At 43.2% G+C, this 18,770-nt stretch overlaps 1 protein-coding gene across 6 annotated transcripts in view; it reads right to left on the minus strand.

The window, feature by feature from the left end:
* The window catches only part of FAT1 (FAT atypical cadherin 1), a 331,353-nt gene that overhangs the window by 124,708 nt on the left and 187,875 nt on the right, over nucleotides 1-18,770 (minus strand). For all 6 annotated transcript variants that reach the window (XR_012232847.1, XM_073578882.1, XM_073578892.1 and 3 more), the window contains exon 4: nucleotides 6,749-6,810. Coding sequence is in view for 5 of the 6 variants with exons in the window: in XM_073578882.1 (XP_073434983.1) it covers nucleotides 6,749-6,810 (62 nt within the window). In the remaining variant the exon portion in view is untranslated. The remainder of the gene's footprint in view (nucleotides 1-6,748; nucleotides 6,811-18,770) is intronic.

The following is an 18,770-nucleotide window of genomic DNA, read 5'->3' on the forward strand; positions in this document are numbered from 1 at the left end:
CAACATCGTCCAGTCAATCAGTGATAACCGGTGAGGGCATTAGGGGATTATTATATAGTCTTAGATTCTCACTGTAATGTCCTTTAAAGTGAAAATACCTGACTACACATCATCTTCCATCTTCAAGAGCTGATCTCTGGATCTACTTCATTAACTACCACAAGCAAAATACCAGTTGTGCAAGGTCAGCTTGGTGACAATTGCCCCCCCTGTTGACTCCATACCTGACTGGGCATATCCAGATAATAACTACTGAAAAAGCATTTGCCACCAGTCTTTATTGCTAGGATAAGAATATTCTAAAACTGGATATTTTCCATTTAACATAAAGCTCAAAGAAGTTGGCCACACATATTAAAAGAATGTTGGCCAAACCTGACGATTTTTGCCAGGACCGATCAACTACCTAATGTGCAAAAGGGTGTCTGTGCTATTCCATGATGTTAGATATTGGGTTAACAAACGCTCTATCATGATAGATTTTAGCTTTTATCATAGAGAACATATGAAGTCTCAACCATATGTGCATGGGGGGGTCAGAGGAATAGATGTCAGCCGACGATTGTTCAGTTGACAGCAATCCATGGCATAGAGCTAAATCTGTCAGGCATAGCAGACAGGAGGTTTTTCAATCATTATCAGATCTGCAACGGGCACATTTTTGTTCCAAATTGATTTAATATTTGGAAAGAAAGGAAGATTGTATTTTTTTTTTATAAACGGGACTTGACTTTAAGGAGTTTGCCTGGCCTTAGGCTACAAGTCTGCAGTCACTGTAGACTTAAGAAGCCTCACATTGCGCGCCAATCACAAACTTGCGATCACGCGCCCGCCGCTCCTGGTTATGGCACCGGACAATCCTCACAGTGTGCAAGATGCGAGGATTAACATACGCATTCACATAGAGTAACTGCAGAATTGTAGCCCAACACTGAACACTCCATTTAAATCATTTACAATTAACTATATCAACCAACCAAAGAGAAAAATGACTATCATCAAACGAGGCAAACATCCCAAATAATAATAATATCATAAATAATGAATAATTTGCTCACATTTCACCCTTAATTTAATAAATGATTACATCTTTCAAGCTTCTTAGTGCAGAATGATTGGGTTGCGTTGAGAGGAGGATGGTTTTCAGGATTGTGCTGTATATATCGCTAAACCACAGTGCAGTAGAGGATCAAATTTCCTTGTAAACAAGGAGAAAACAACACTAACCCATCTGGTCAACATTTCAACATTAAATTAATTTGCCAGATGCACAAAACACTTGGCTGTGGCTCCTCCAATCTAAATACCACTATGTTTCTGGGTGCCTTCCCAAATCATATTCAAGCGTGCCTCCATTAAACAGACAAATAGGAATAGGCCCATTAAACCATTAACGCTTGCATTACACTGTATAACAGTATTTTATGTTGCCTTTGCCGTATCATTGAGCTGGCAATAAAGAGAAGAACAAAAAAGACCAGCTGGGGGGCAAAATAAAACAAAAGTAATAAAAAAAAATTACCAATTACAAAAATCACAGAAATATTTTTCGGCACATTAACCCATGGCAGGAATAGAGGGACGGAGACTATATGATTCGTAGCAGCACTGTGCCTTGTAAATAAAGATTAAAAATGGATCATAACAGCAGAGGCCAATAACTGAAATTCAGGCAATTTTAGAGTTTATTAAAAGTTACTCTGGCTTGAGGTCGAAAACATTAAAATGGCTGCAGGAGAAAAAACTCTTGCTTACTGCCTCCGCTTTTGATATATACTTTAATTTATTAATCTGTGTATCACAGGAAGACACTGTCAACTTATATTCTCGATCACATCTACTCAGCCTCAAATGCTAAATGGCACGTAGGGTGGGTCCATGGTTCGCATGGTTGCTTTACAGCAATGGGTGTCTAGTATCTGAAACCCTTCTAGGGTGAAATCTTTATTATGTCTGCATATTCTTGTGTTTATGTGAATTTTCTCTGGGTAGTCTCCTTTTCCAAAAATGTGCTTATTTTTTAATTGAAATCATATAAAATTGTGAGTGTTGTTGAGGAATGAGCCATACCTGTGCAGTAGAGTTGAGCGACTTTAGTCGGATCAGGTTTCAAGAAACAAAATTCGTTTCAGATGAAACTGGTCCGACTAGGGCAAAAAAAAGTCGGAGTTTCGTCCGAAACCCGACCCCAATGCAAGTCAATGGGAAATAAAAGTCAGCATTGAGTGGATGAATGTCATCCGCCCCCTGAGGAAGGAGCAATCGGCTCCGAAACGCGCGTTGGGGTGACCCCTGGACCACCTGGGCATTAGAGGACTGCATTGAGGTATGTTGGGGGTGGTTTCCTCCCCTATGGATGTGTAACAGTTTAGCCTTGTATGAGAAGGATTTCCTTCTCGGCTCAGTCTACATGGGGGCCCACGGTAATAGTGGATAGGAGGTTAGTCGTGTACTACACTGGATATAGGTAGTGATTCCCCCTATATATACACATAATCATGGATACTTACTTATATTTGGCGCCTCTTTTGAGGTGATATAGGTTTCCTGGGCAATTCTGTGATATACTTTAAATTTTGGCCTTTATCTGCCCTCAACACACTATATGCCTCTTGTATATTAGATTTGTATATCTCTCTACCTTTCCTCTGTGTCTGGTGTTGGTCCAGGTGGTCTTCAGGCACTACTTGCACTTTTGTTTGCATTTTGCACATGTCTGCCTTCTTGTCCGTTATGTCCTTTCTAATAAAGAAACATTTATATTAAGATAAAGGATCTTTTGGTCGTGTTTTTGTGGTTTCCACATCCATGTTTATTATCAAAAATACTAAAGTTATCCGGTATCATTCTTACATATCAAGGGGTTCCTATAATTCGGTAAACCTCCAACTAATAACCTCTACAAATTGCTGAGGCTATACTATCTTGCCTAAACCATGGCTGCAGTCCTTGGGTTTCATAGCCTTATGGATTATAGACTTAGCCCCCTGAGGAAGCCCGTCAAAGCGAAACTTGATGAGGTGACGATGAATCACTTTTAGTTTAGCTTCAGTGCTCTTATATATATGTGAACAATTATACATACCCTGACAGCGTCATATACAGGGGTTGGACAAAATAATGGAAACACTAACGTTTTGGCATCATAACCTTCCAACATGTTATAAACATGCAAACCGTGACATATGGTAATATTTTGTAGTTGATTATTTGTGTTATGTGATATGTGTATGTAAATTAACTGTTTGTTTTGCAGAATTGTAAGAACATTGATGAAAACCTGATACCAATGGCAGACCTCTCGGATTTTCAAGAAGCCAAATTGTTGGTGCTCGTATGGAAGGCGCTAGTGTAACAAAGTGCCCGAATGCTTGGCGTATCAAGAGGTACTGTCTCCAAAGTAATGACTGCATTTGAAAGAGAAGGAAAAACGTCCGCAGCAAAGCACAGGTCCGGCCGAAAGTCGAAGTTGACTGAGAGAGGCCGTCGGACTCCAAAGCGAATTGTGATAGAGGATCGCAAGACAACGGCTCCGAAAATCACTGCTGAGCACAATGAACACCTACAGAACCAAGCAGTTTCCACGAAAACTGTTCGTCGGGAGCTGCACAAATCTGGATTCCACAGAAGAGCTGCAATTCGAAAACCGCTGCTCTCAATGACAAATGTTTCCAAGCGTTTAGAGTGGTGTAGAAACCTCCAGAATTGGTCCCTCGAGCAGTGGAAACGTGATATTCTCAGACGAATCATCGTTTACCCTATTTACGACCTCCGCCGAGTGTACGTTTGGAGACAGCCGAAAGAAGCATTCCATCCAGACTGCCTTCTCCCAACCGTAAAACATGGCGGAGGTTCTGTGATGATCTGGGGTGCTATTTTGTGGAGATCCGCTGGGCCAATGATATCCCTTCATGAAAGAATTAACAGCCGAGATTATTTAGGCATTTTGGGTGACCAAGCGCATCCTATGGTTCAAGCACTGTTCCCGGAGGGGAACGCCATCTTTCAGGATGATAATGCACCAATTCATACAGCTAGAATCATTAAAGCATGGCACGAGGAACATTGTAATGAAGTTGAGCATCTCATCTGGCCCCCACAATCCCCAGACTTCAACATTATTGAGCATTTACGGACGATTTTAGAGATTCAAGTTAGACGTCGATTTCCGCCGCCATCGTCGCTCAAAGAACTGGAGAGTGTTTTAACTGAAGAATGGGCTACAATTCCTTTGGAAACAATTCACACCTTGTATGAATCCATACCTCCGAGAATTGAGGCTGTAATCGCTGCAAAAGGTGGACCTACACCATATTAAACTAACTTTTGTTGATGTTTCCATTATTTTGTCCAACCCCTGTAGAACCCATGGACTGCAGCCAAGGTTTAGGCAAGATGGTATAGCCTCAGAAATGTGAAGAGGTTATTAGTTAGTAGGGTTACCTAGTGTTTTTATACAATAGAGACGTTTTATTAGGGTTAAACAAAAGACAAGTTTCAATTAAATCCCTTAAAATTGGGTATATTTACCCTCCTGGATAACTTGTTAATACAAGTTTTCATCCGTGACGGGCTGTATTACACCTTTGAGTTTGTTTATAATGGTGCAGTAACTCACGTGAATGATGACAATCTCTGTACAGTTTTACAAACTATGCTGATAATATTAAAAATAATACTATAAAAACCTAAATAAATGTCAAAAAGGGAATATCAAGAAACTAACAACAGGATAGATTATCAGTATCAGATCAGTTGGGTTCTGACACAAGGCACCTCCTGATGAGTAGCTGTTACCACATACAATATTTAGTGGCCTCTCTGGTACTGTACCTTATTCCCATTCACTTGAATAGGAGCTAATCTGCAGTACACCGGAAAAGAAGGAGCCAATATTAAAGGAGTCCTCCAGCACCATTTTATTTTTTTGTACCATGAACCTAAAAATTAACAGGCAGGTAGTTGTGAACAGAGCCAACCTGCCTGTTCTCTCTACTGGCGGCTCAGAGTGTTCACTGACCATTCCAGCTGGCTATCCAAGTGCCCCATGTCACCGGAGAAGTTCATCCTCTTCCGGGCTGCTCTGTCGGCGAGGCATGCCTGCAAACATCATGCTGACTGGACAGCCGCCTCCCTCCTTAAGCAGCAAGGGACCGGCTTCCCGCTGTCAATCAGCATGATGTTGGCAGTCACGCCTCATCGGCAGAGCAGAGCGGAAGACAAGCAGCTGCTACATGACTTAAGTGAAAGATGTTGCATCGGCGACAGGAGTGGTCCGTTTTGTTTTTTTACTATGTGCCTAAAATCTGAGCCCTGGATAACACCTTTAAATATGTGGCTGTTTTCCTTCTGTTCTGACTCTATACATTGATAACAGCTGGTCACCGATGGAGCAGGAGTCAAACTAATACTGAAGACCTATCCTACAGATAGGTCAACAATTTATTAATCCTGGACAACCCCTTTAAGTCCAGCATGAATTGGTATACACATAAGACATGCTGAAGATGCTCCATTTACTTCCACGTAGCACCTTTTTAAAATATTTCTAGTAGAGAATATCCGCAAAATAGTATTTGATAGAACAACATTCTTTTCGCTCAGATATTTTAGAATTTATTTGCATCTGAAAAGCCATGTTCCAGGTATAAATATAATAAAGCAAACGTGCTTGATCTCACTATACAGTAATATAAATGACTTTAGTGTGATCCCTACTGGATCTCTAAGGGTGGCCCGTACATTAGCTGATGACAGCTGTAAAACGACCTAAATGAGTGCCGATCAGAGGTGATTTAACAGCCTGTTTGGACCACAAAGAATGTGCGCATAGGCGGTCACTGTTTTCAGCAGCATATATCCAGTTTGTGTGCTGCCGAGAAGGATGATTTTGAAGTAAGCTTATAAATAATTGTACCTGATGAATGCTCATTTTGCTCAGTCATCATGTTACTGGCAGCCTGTTTACACTTGCCGATTATTGGGAAATGTTCATAGGATTGCTCGTGCACGGCAATCAGCCAGTGTAAAAGTATAAGATAAGAAATTCTATATGTAGCTTTACAATGTGTGGCTTATGGCAACCTTGGTCTCTCAAAATCAAAGAAAACACTAGCTAGGGCAACTTTATGTCCGCTAGTGTTAACATCAACATCAGGCCCTTCATCGAAAGGTGCAAGATGACTAGAGATATTGGTTACGCAATACACCCACCTACTAACAGCTGTACTTGGGGTACTTGCCCATAATCCGCACAGAACAGAACTTAGCTTTCGGAAAGAGATGTCCTTGACACAGCTTATCACAGCTTTTAAGTAAGTGAACCAGCAATGCATAGAATTTTATTGACAATACTCAATGGAAAAAAAGTATGCAAATTAACTCTTTCCCAGAACAAAAGGAAGCACTCTACCTAATGCCACCAACATGCATATTGCTCAAAAAGACTTTGTACACAGATCATAAGCTAATGAAAAACCAGAACTTCCCCAAAGCTGTGATAAGGTTGGAATCGATTCTTCATGAACTATTGGCTTTCAGGAACTTCCACTAAGATTGAAATATTATGTGTAGGGGTTATGGAGCGCTTGAATAACACATAACGACATGAGGACAGAATTAGCAACCTAACTCCTTTATCTAAAGTCATTCTCAAGACTGAAATTAAAACAAAGATGTTTTCTAAATGTACATGAAATGCTATACTGACCCTAGTCATAAGAGAGTCCTAAAGAGTCACAAAACATACCTCTAGTACATGCTCTGCTTGCTGCTCCCGGTCTAGTCTTCTTGAGGTTGTCATTATCAAACCTAAAAGATAAAAATAAAATCATTACCGATTTATTCTGCTATTAATATTATATAATATTATAAGATAATATTGGAAGACACTAAAAATGGAATTTACCAGATCTGAATATGTCCAGGACATGCAAAAATGAATAAATGACTTTGGCTCCCACATTTAGGTAGCAGGGTATATAGGAGTTGAAAAAAAAAAAAAGATCTGATTTTTGCTAATCTCTAAGATAAGTGATAAATATCTGATTGCTGATGGTCCCACATTTGGGGCCATCACAGATAATGAGATTGGGGTCCCAAGTCCTTCTTATAATTGGAAAGATGGTCCCACTCTTGGTAGGAATGATGGAGATAGAAGAGAAATGTATTCTACCATGTTCATGAGATGCATACACGATAAACATGGGTCAAATGATCTTGTTGTTGTGATCATAGGGGTTCACTGATTAGACAATTATTAGTAAGCCCCTAGGATCACTAAAACAAGGTGGGATCTAGTGAAGATAGCAAAATACTTTACTCCACTATCTCCATCATTCCTACCAAGAGTGGACCACCTCTGCATTCATATGGAGGACTTGGGACCTTTACTGTGTATAAGTTACAGAAAAAATATATTTTTGTACCGTGTTAGCCAGTAGATAGAAAAATATTAAAATTGAAGAGTCCTGAGTGGTTGATGTCTTTTAATGGCTAACTGAGAGGATGGTAGCAAATAGCAAGCTTTCATGACTACTCAGGTCTCTTCATCAGGCATAGTGTAGCACCATCTTTTCTGTTAGCCATTAAAAGGTTTCAACCACTGAGGACTCTCAAATTTTAATATTTGTGTACAAGTTTTAATTATTGAGCAACCCACTGAAATGTTCCAGAGCCGTAGTACCAGACACAGCCCATGGATAAGGGAGGCAGTGTATCCTTCAATGACTATATAAAGAATTAAATGCCTTGTATAAAGGGAACATACATTGTTCTGGTTGTATACACACTCAATGTGGTTTCTCAAATAAGCCGTACACGGGTGTTGACAAGGAGCTTTCATTCACATCTCAACTTTAGAATTGGGAGTTTTTGAAGAATTGAAACCTGAACATTCATGGACTGAAGACTAATCTCTTCTATAATATGCACTACCAGCCATGCATGATCATGTATTATCACGAGCCTTATGACAAACTAAAAACTGGGGAAACTGCATTTATATCGCCATTTGGCAATTCTTATGAAATTGCTGTTCACATGCAAAACTTGCATTTAAAGGAAATGTCATTTTGATAAATATATTTGTGTCAATGGACTGAAACGCCGGCTTGGGTTTCAATTATATGAGGTGAAGCGGAAATCGATGCCCATGTACAGTGGGCAGAGCGGAAAAAGAGTTGTTCTGCTTACGGATTCTTTTTCTGCCTTTCATTTACATATTAGCAGCTACTATTCGGTGCTTTTGAAAGGTTCTGCTCGAACGTTACAACTAATCAAAAGAATCTGATGTTACAAAGAAACCAGGCGTTCACTAACTTTGCGTTAGCAAATTGTGAGTTTTATTATACCGTCATGGAATATTGGTACAATTAATGAAGATCTGACAATAGCCTGGTAGACAATCTAGTTGACTAAAGTCCCAATCTTGAAAACTCAGAAAAAAAACCTTGAATAAGGTAGAACTGCACGTCACACAGAATTATGTGAGCAGCTCTAACTTCTCCAAAAGGGTTTTGTATATACAAGGCCTATATATTATTAGAGCCGACACAAAACACTGTAAGTACATCAGATTGAACAAGTAAAATCCGAACGTGGCTTTCACCTCTTGGGGACATATCATTGAGAATTAGTCTGAGCTCTGGGTTTCGCAGACAGCTGAAACATTAATTCCTCCTCTTGAACTAAATATCCATCTATAAAATCCTTCAGTAGAGCAATTTGGATGCTCAAACCATGAAGGCTTACAAAACAACCTACCACTGCCAACGCGCCAAGGCTGGCATGAATCATAACAATCAGATTGTAGAAAGAAAGAGAGAGAACAAAACGGAGAAATTGAGAATTGTGTGCAGTTATTCTATATTCCATTTCTCCATCTGCCATAGTCAAAATTCAATTTACATTTCAGCCGAATTACTTGATACTTTGCATGAATTCACTCATTAACTACGGCTCCAGGTTGTACGGAGATGCATCCTTGATCGTCACAACTGCAGACATCTCACATAAACAAAGAAAATGTATATTCGTAGTGACAGACACAAAGTCATTTGGTATCCCAGTAATTAAATTTATTGGCTTAATGGAGAACTACAATATTGTAAAAGAGGTTTGACCATGGTGGTTCGACTTTTTGGGCAGTACAATCAAAGGGAAGCCAACATCAGAAAATGACCTATTGTTTAAATCAGGTTGTGTTAGATGTACTTAAAAAAAAAAAGTTTTTTCTATATCACAATCTTTAGTAAAACAAAAAAAAAAAAGAACAAAATAAGAAATCTTGCCATTTTTACACTGGCCGCTAGAATCTTTTTAGACTCTTCATGTTCTTTCAGGGAACGATTTCATCATGGCTCATGATCATAGACAGGATTGCTATGACAACATAACACCTTTATGAAAATGTCTAACTCATCTCTTCTTCTCACAAACGCAAACCAGACTTCTCCCATGCTTCCCCCATACTCTGGAACTCTCTGCCGCAAAACATCAGACTCTCACCAACAAAGGAAACCTTCAAGAAGAACCTGAAGACCGACCTGTTCCGACAAGCCTACAGCTTGCAATGATCCTCGGTCTACTGAACCACCGCACAACCAGCTCTACCCTCTCCTAGTGTGTCCTCACCCATCTCCTGTAGACTGTGAGCCCTCGCGGGCAGGGTCCCCTCTCTTTATGTACTTGTGTGTCCCTTGTCTTACACATGTTTATTGTACTTGTCTATATTTCCCCTTTTAACATGTAAAGCGCCATGGAATAAATGGCGCTATACAAATGCGTAATAATAAAACTAATACATCTCAAAAATGTTGAGACAACTACTAGGTGGTCACACATACAGAATAAACATCTCCCCCCAGGGTATCACAATATCATGTTCAGATGGTAATCTGATGCCACAAATTTCAGGACATGGTAAGGTAAAAAAAAAAAAAAAAAAATGGTAAAAAAAAATAGAAAATTCTAGTAAGGGCAGGTCTGGGAAACATTTAAAGTATATTAACTGTTTGAAGGGAATTACACATAACCACCGATTGTGAACATTTCACACATCTCTACTAATTCTTCTATGTTAATGCATTTTCAATCAATACATTTGCTGCCAGTTATTACATTCTAGATTCTGCAGATTATAAATTAGTCTTATTTTTTGCTTTTGTTTTCTGGGGTGGAAGAAACCGAACGTCTGACTCTAAAATCTTACAAGAAACAGAGTGTTAATATTCCTAATGTAATGACTATGTGCTTACATAAGTGAAGAATGTCATATTACTCATTTGTTTTTCCTACACAACTACAGCACCACCAAAAATTGCCTGATCCTGCCAATAAGACAGCGCAGGCCTGGGAATCCCCTGATTCCCATGCTGGGGAAAAAAAAGGAATTGGAGGTGGATCCTGGGAAAGAACAGTTAACTTTATGAGCGCTAACCCTGTAGGCGTTAATCATTTTAACGATTCTGGTAGAGCAAGCAGTGGACCTGTGCTCCGACTCAGACAAAACATACTGTAGCGGGGATTAAAATATAAATAAAAAATATATATACGGTAGTAGAAACCTGTTCAGAATGCAAAAAATAAAAAATAAATAAAAAGCACAAGTGTAAAAAAAAAAAAAGGGCAGAAAAACAAAAGCAATCTTTACCAACAGGTTCCCTACCAGGAGCAAATCACAGGGTTAAAACCTACACTATCCACACTCTTAGGAACAGTGTTTTGTTCCGAGGGCTCCAGTCTGCTGGTGCATGTACGGCTGTTAAAAAGCAATAGATCTGCCATCCGACAGCAACTGAATTAAACTCCTAAATCTTAAACTAAAATAAACGAGTAAATAAAAATCAGCAGGACAAGACAACACGATCAGCAGGCAATCTGCATTAAATCATTTCTTTCTTTTGTTTCTATAATTTAATTTTTTTTTACCTCCTTCCATTTTCAAAAGAAAGTGTCATCATTTCAGCCAGAGATTTTTTTACTCTCCCAACACGGTGTCAAATTCTAAAAATCGCCCGTCCGAAATGTGTCGGCGTGACCTTTACCAATGTTGTTAATCTGAATATTTAAGACCTACTTCGTTAAATAAATGCAGAATTAGGCCGTGTGTGATAAAAGGATTTGGAATTTATAAAAAGGGAAGAAAAACACTTTTTCATTTTCCTGCTTTCATTTTCTAAATATTTGATTACAGGCTAAAATTTGCAGTCCATCCAATACATAATAATGAGAAATGCAATTAGGCTTGGATATGACCTGGCCTCAGAATAAACAGCGTCTCCTTGTAATTGGTTTTAGGTTTGGAAGAAATCAGAGATTTGGAAACAGCCGAGCGTGCGCTCTTAACAGCAGAACTCTTTGAGGACACATCGAGTAAGGCCATGTGCACACGTTGCGGATTCTGCTGCGGATCCACAGCATTTCATGCTCTGCGGGTCCACAGCAGATTTAGGTGCGTTGTACCGTACCATTGTTTTCAATGGTAAACTGAAAAACGCTGTGCACATGCTGCAGATTTTTCCACGCGGATTTGCTGCGGGTTCAAATCTGCAGCATGTAAATTCTTTGTGCGGAATCGGCAGCGGTTTCACACCTTCTCCATTGTAGAGGTGTGAAATCGCAGGGCTAAACCGCAGGCTAATCCGCAGGTAAACCGCAGGTCTTTTGACCTGAGAATTTACCTGCGGATTTTTACAAATCCGAGAGGAAAAATCTGCAGGACCTATGTGCACATAGCTGTGGGGAAGGTGACCGGACGAACGGACTTGTCAGAAGGAAGAAGGGACGGTTTGTGCACTTTAGACAGATGTTAGTAATGACAGAAGGGAAACAGCTGGGAAAAAGTGTAGAATGAGCGCAGTACCTTCGTTTGACCACAAGATGGCCAGGGGGAGTGTGAGTGCAGGACGTGACAGCAGCTTATGGCTCTAGAAACCGTTAGTCATGGGGGGCGGGGTTACAGGGACCCTGGAAGGTGATAAATAGGACAGGAGGGTTCCAGAAAGTTCCAGTCCCGGGAGAAGCTCAGTAGGAGAGGAGTCAGTGAAGAAGTACGAACAGTGTGGGGAGCTCAACTAGGGGACTGAGGAGAAAAGAAGTCAGGGGGGTGGCCCCGACACGAAGAACCGCAGAACAGACGAGGCCCCGGTGGGTACCAAATTGACGACGACCTCTGACCGGTGAAGTGCTGGCGGTAGATAGGCCTAGGGCGGCCCCAGTGACAGAGCCGTGAGGAACGTCACTACGACAGAAGAAAGGTGTAGGTACCCCGGCCTGAATACGGAGAGCTGTGGAAGTGCAGCCGTGTATTGCTGAGGTCGTCAGGAGGACGGCCAATAATCTGTTGTACCCGAAATCTGCCTCCGCCTCGTGTCTGTGACGTCTGTTTGCGGTAAACAGGGGACCACCCCCCAAGCTGGGCCACCTTACTACATTTAGTGTAGTCGGCAGGATCGCTACCGCCAATACTTCAAATTCAGTGGCAGGCCTGCGACAGAGGAAAGCAAAAGGACTTGGGCTGCTTTATTTGTGGATTACAAATTTGGCACTTGTTTCTGTCACCAGAGGAACCGGAGCGGTACAAGAACTAAAAAATGGCTGTGGCGATTTGGCACCAACAAGAGACACAGACATTTCTAATTGGACTGGACGATCTGGGGCTATATCAAATCCGCCCCTGGGGGGAGCGGTGTACATCTGGAGACAACCGCCCCCTCATGCTAGACCCTAGAAGATGGGTGGAGAAGCCGACCACCGCCCCACCCAAGTGGCCCGGGTGGAGAGACCTGCTGCGGCAGTTTGGCGCCATTCAGCTACTGGACACTGGACGGAATGAGACGCTGCAGCTGTCGTGGCCTCGGACGCCTGGAATGGCGGTTGTGCCTGGAGATCGAGTCTCGTCGGGAGACCTGCCCAGGGAGCCTCCCTGCGGAACCATCGAGCCTGGAGGCTGACCCTGCAGGACGGCGGGGTGAAGACAGACGGCTGGGGAAGGAGCGGTGGGAAAGCCTGCTGGGAACCGCGGCGCCTGGGAAGGTGAGCGTTCCTCCGGTCCTGCCGGCGGCACCCCAGGCAGATCCCGTCCCCACGGTCCATGCTCCGGACAGGCCTCGGGGCCCCGACACCGGTCCTCGGCCTCCCCGCCCGACTTCTCACTCTTCGGTGACCTCGGCTCTGGACGACTACATGGTCCCCGTCAGGCCGACCGTCGCCACTTACAACGACCCTGAGCCACCCCGCCCGGCGGCACCTCGTACTGTGTTGCCGATGCGGAACCAACCCGTGGCCGCCCCTGCCGCGCTCCATCTTCCGGCGGCGGCCTATCCACCAGGGCATGTCGCCACGTCGGCCCCACTCCCGGTCACTGCTGTAATCGGGCTGCCAGCCGCCGCGGTTGACTCACCGGCATCTGCGGTCGCTGTTCCATCTGCGGCCTTGACTGCGGTCGACTTGCCGGTGCCCGCGGCTGCCTTGGTTCCAGCTGCGGCCTCCCACGCGGCCACTCCGACTTCACTCCCGGAGCCGGCTGCGGCCTACTCAATGGAATCTGCGGCCGCCTCTGCTCCACTCTCGACCACGACCCGCCCACCGAACTCTGCGGCCTACACCGGACCCTCCGTTTGGGTTGCGGAGGTCATTGAGAAAAAGAAGGCCAGAAAGCGGGAGATCTTGGGGCTGCTCCATGAGAAAGGAGAGGCTGGCATGGTGGCTTCACAGTCCACCAGGCGGCTGGTATACACAAATGTGGAGAAGGGCTATGGGTTCATCCGGGACCTCGCCACTGATCAAAAGGTGTACCTGAATGTGACTTCCTTCCATCACGGCTGGGCTCTGCAGGAGGGAGACTTGGTCTCCTACTATAAGGAGTACTGCCCCCCGTGGCTACTACGCTGTTGCAGTGGTTGCCTACCTCGAAGACTACGAGCCCCCGTAAAAGGACTCATAGAGACACCTCAAGTATCCCAGGGACATGACGGCTGTGGAGTCCCCTGCTGATTTGGAGGAACATCGGCCGTCAGGAGCTGGCCCGGACTACCGGGATTGTCGTGCACCATTGTGCAGCCTACAGGACAGTTTTACGTCCACGATAAGGGAAATTTTTGTTTTGTTTTGTTTGTGGTTTTCGCCTGACACAGCGGGGATGCATACGGGAAAGTGCTCATGTTAAAGCAAGGGGGTGTATTCCTGTTTTGTTTTTGAAATGTTGGTTTAAAGAAAAAGTTTTAAAAAAAAGGGTTACTTATGCTATTAGTAAAATCTGGTTATACAAAAGTTGGTTTAATGTATAACATGCATAAGGAATACGCAACAGGTCCCGGGTACGAGGTATGTGTGACGAAGACGCCGACCATGACTTTTTAAATTGAAGGACAAAGAGATGGAAGATATAGAATCAGACAGTGGTCCCAAGCAAGGTCCCTGACACCACGGACACCCCAGAATAGGTGGACGCTGACAATGACCTGGTAGGCGTAAGGCCTCGGTCATGGAGTTCCAGACAGTTGAGGGTGACAGAAGAGGAGAGTAGTGGGAGGTACACGCCGTAGAGTAATCCAGGTGTACCCAGCCCAATTTGAAAGAAGTTGTCATGTGGCTTGCGCACCGGCCAGTAGCAGTAGGCTGCTCGGAGCATGATGCTCCCGGTTTGGTTCTGCCCCCGCATGTGGCGGGTTTGGCCCAACAACCAGTCCAACAACAGACTGCTTCAGGACGACGAAGGTAGGGACGATTGTCTAGGACAAAAATAGACAAAGGAAGGGGGAGTGTGGGGAAGGTGACCGGACGAACGGACTTGTCAGAAGGAAGAAGGGACGGTTTGTGCACTTTAGACAGATGTTAGTAATGACAGAAGGGAAACAGCTGGGAAAAAGTGTAGAATGAGCGCAGTACCTTCGTTTGACCACAAGATGGACGGGGGGAGTGTGAGTGCAGGACTTGACAGCAGCTTATGGCTCTAGAAACCGTTAGTCATGGAGGGTGGGGTTACAGGGACCCGGGAAGGTGATAAATAGGACAGGAGGGTTCGAGAAAGTTCCAGTCCCGGGAGGAGCTCAGTAGGAGAGGAGTCAATGGAGTACGAACAGTGTGGGGAGCTCAACTAGGGGACTGAGGAGAAAAGAAGTCAGGGGGGTGGCCCCGACACGAAGAACCGCAGAACAGACGAGGCCCCGGGGGGTACCAAATTGACGACGACCTCTGACCGATGAAGTGCTGGCAGTAGATAGGCCTAGGGCGGCCCCAGTGACAGAGCCATGAGGACAGTCACTACGACAGAAGAAAGGTGTAGGTACCTGGGCCTGAATACGGAGAGCTGTGGAAGTGCTGCGGTGTATTGCTGAGGTCGTCAGGAGGAAGGCCAATAAACTCGGAAATGTTGTACCCGAAATCTGCCTCCGTCTCGTGTCTGTGACGTCTGTTCACGGTAAACAGGGGACCACTCCCCAAGCTGGGCAACCTTACTACATTGCCTAAGGTTAGTTTTAGTAAATCTCTTAATTTGAGACCAGATGGTAATTCCACTCTCTATGCTTACTGGTTCACCAACCTGTTAAACATTTATTAATCATTTTATTTATATGGCGCCAACATATTCCATAGCACTTTACAATTAAGTGGTCTTTCATTGACCATCATGTAAAAATAGAACAGACTTCTAACACTTGACAAGCCGAAGATTTCATTTTGCAGAATGGATTCTTATACGTTCATTAAGTTTCCTTCATTTACATGCAATTTTCACTTGTCTTGCTCGACACCAAACATACAAGGCGTTATAAGGGTAGAAGACATGACAGGCGAAAATTGGAATGATGGCAATAAAACGAAAAGAGAAAAGTGGATGAGTTTAAGCCGAAACACACAGAAGGGATAGACATCGCATTATGGCCAAATGCCGTTATCAATGAATCAATAAGCACATCATGATGATAAAGTGACAAACAACGAGATCTTAAGACAAGGTGCCAGCAACTAGCTCTGTAGACAGAGGGATAATTTATCTATAGTCCTGCAGTTAATAAATTATTTATTGATAATAGATATGAATTACTTATAAAGAATTTTTTTTTTCTGCCAGCAGTTATACGTTGCAGGAAGCAGATAACAAGGTGACATTGCCGATGCTCCATATGGTCACAGTTCTCACACTTGCCATGCAAACAATAAAAACTGCACTGACATCATTTCAGTAGCTGTCTTTTCACATTTCCATTACTCATTTTATTGTAATAAGCTGGCAGCCATTTACATGACATATCCGATTGGCATAACCTGCCTGCTGGCGCACATAATGGGTACATTGAGAATGCTCCAAATGTAGATATCCAGCGCTAAGTCAGAAATGTGATTTATAAGAAAGCATAGTAAATATTTGGAAATAAACAGTTCACATAATTATACATTTTATTCATATTAAATGTGAAATCATGTCAAGCAGGGTTATGCTCTGAGGATAATCTCTTTTTATTAAGACCTCTCTTCCCAATTAAACATTAAAGTTGGCCAAATTTGCAGATTTTGGTGGGACCAGCCAACCATCTCATGTGTACAGTGGCCTTCTGACTTTTCCTAGACAAATGATGTCAAGGGAGAGAAGGACCAGGACATGGGAATTTGATCAGAAGATCCCTTTGTGTTCAGGGGAGATAAACTGCTGCCAGAGGAGTCTGAAAACACATGAATGCTTGGCCAAGCTGAGCGCTCATGTGTATAAGGGAGATGGCTGTGGAGATGGTTGTGATAGCAGTAGGTTGTCCTTCTAGGACTTTACACACCCATGAAATTTGTAGACTGGAAGAGAACTCAGCAACAAGTTAGGGGGATGGGAGGATGGTGATCTTATGTACAAATTTCCTTTAAGATCTTCATAGACATTAGACCAAAGTTGTCTAACTAAAGTGAGTGTAGCAGGACCAGATGACCATCTAGGTGTAAGGAGGGACCTCCCAATTTTTCACTACATAAGGAAGTCAGGCTTTCAGCTCTCTTCCAATTAAGAACACAAGACTGCTCAGCTCATACAGAACTACATTTTCTCCCAAAATTATTGTAACTTGCCTATTGTATGTAGCCATCTTTATTAATAAGCAAGGTCCGTTTGCAATTTTACTTTTACTTCCAAGTTGCTTAAAGTAGTTCTAAGACTCATACTAAATCAGGGAAAGAAACAAGTATGTCGGCCAAAATGCATTGAGGAGAACCCCATATAAATACACATTGGGTTTACGAACCCCAAACTCACAATGAAAAACATTCATCTGAGGAAATCGATCAAACATTTTGACAACCTACAAAACTCACAGAAAATCATTAATTTATGGCTTTTAACAAATATGTAATAACTAGACGGAGGCCCGATGCTATCATATTGGGAGGACGGTAATGTCATGATGGGGGCAGACTTTACAGCATTGAGAATCTCCCTCCCCCCATGTGCTTACCCACATATCCACTCTCTCTTTCCCCATGTGCTGGCTTCTCCCGTCTCTGCTCTCTACTTTGACCTGTCTACCCCATGTGCTATTCCCCTTGTCATGTTTCTACGGTAACTTGAATAGCCGTCCTTTTCTTTGATGGTATATTCTTGGTATTTGTTTGATGTTGGTGTTGATATTTGCTTTTTAAAGGGGTTTTCCCACGAACATTACAGACATTACAGCATGAGATCACAGAGGATACATTTTGTGAGGTAAAATACTGTTTAAAAACATTCAGTGAAATATTTTACCTCACAAAATGATCCTCTGTAATCCCCTGCTGTAATGTCAGTATTGTCTTTTGCTTCCTCCCCTGTCCAGAAGATGTGGTATGCTCCGTACACGGTCAGACAGACAATTTTTAAAATGAACTTTCGTTCTTGAGAATAACCCTTTAATGTGAACGGCTTCCTATGCCTGTAGACACGTCGTGCATCTGCCACCGGGATCAGCCGAATGATTCACTGAGCCTGCACGGAATTTGGGCAGACGCAGTAAATCAGACCGTGGCCATCTTTGTGCAGACAGATAGCAGCGGTCACATTAAAACTGCGCATGTGCTACTCCTGTACAAAGATGCTACTCCCGTACCAAGATGGCGGCGGTCAGTGAATCATTCGGCTGATCCCGGAAGCGGCTTGTTTGCGACAGTGTGCCGTTGGTGGTACCGCGCAAGAGGCTGTGTACGGCGTATACAGTGTGTGTGTGGTGCGTACGGCAAATACAGTGTGTGTTTGTGTGTGTGTGGTGCGACGGTGTTCCGCTGGTGGTACCGCGCAAGAGGCTGGTACCACCAGCAGTTTCCATAATGAGACACCCATCACCTGTGTGTCCCAATATGGCGGATGGTGAACTTCCGACGCTTGGAATTCTGGGATCTGAACACATCTGGACAGAACAGGAAGTGAAGACATTACATGGTAATTATATATTAGATTAAGTCAGTCACCTTATGCTGAGATGTGCAGTGATCCTAGGAATACACTAGGATATGAGATTATTGACTAAGGCTAGGTTCACACACACATACAGCGATCTGCACTGAAGAGGAAAAGTAGGACAGGGTCCAGTATCCACAGGTGAGGACATATGAGAATTCACATTTATTAGAAATTAGTTTAAAAATAAATAAGTCAACTGTGGCATGAAGCACACTTGGTTTACGAGTTGAGTCCAGCAGGGTCTCATGATCCTGGTTTCTGTTGTAATCCATAAAAACAGAATTTTGATGGAGAATCCGACAGAGCCATTCACTTTTACGAGGCTAACAGTCACTTTGAACATGTCTGACCTCCG

This window comes from Dendrobates tinctorius, unplaced genomic scaffold (genome assembly GCF_039654945.1).
Source record: "Dendrobates tinctorius isolate UK_male_01 unplaced genomic scaffold, ASM3965494v1 ptg000008l, whole genome shotgun sequence".
NCBI lineage: Eukaryota > Metazoa > Chordata > Amphibia > Anura > Dendrobatidae > Dendrobates > Dendrobates tinctorius.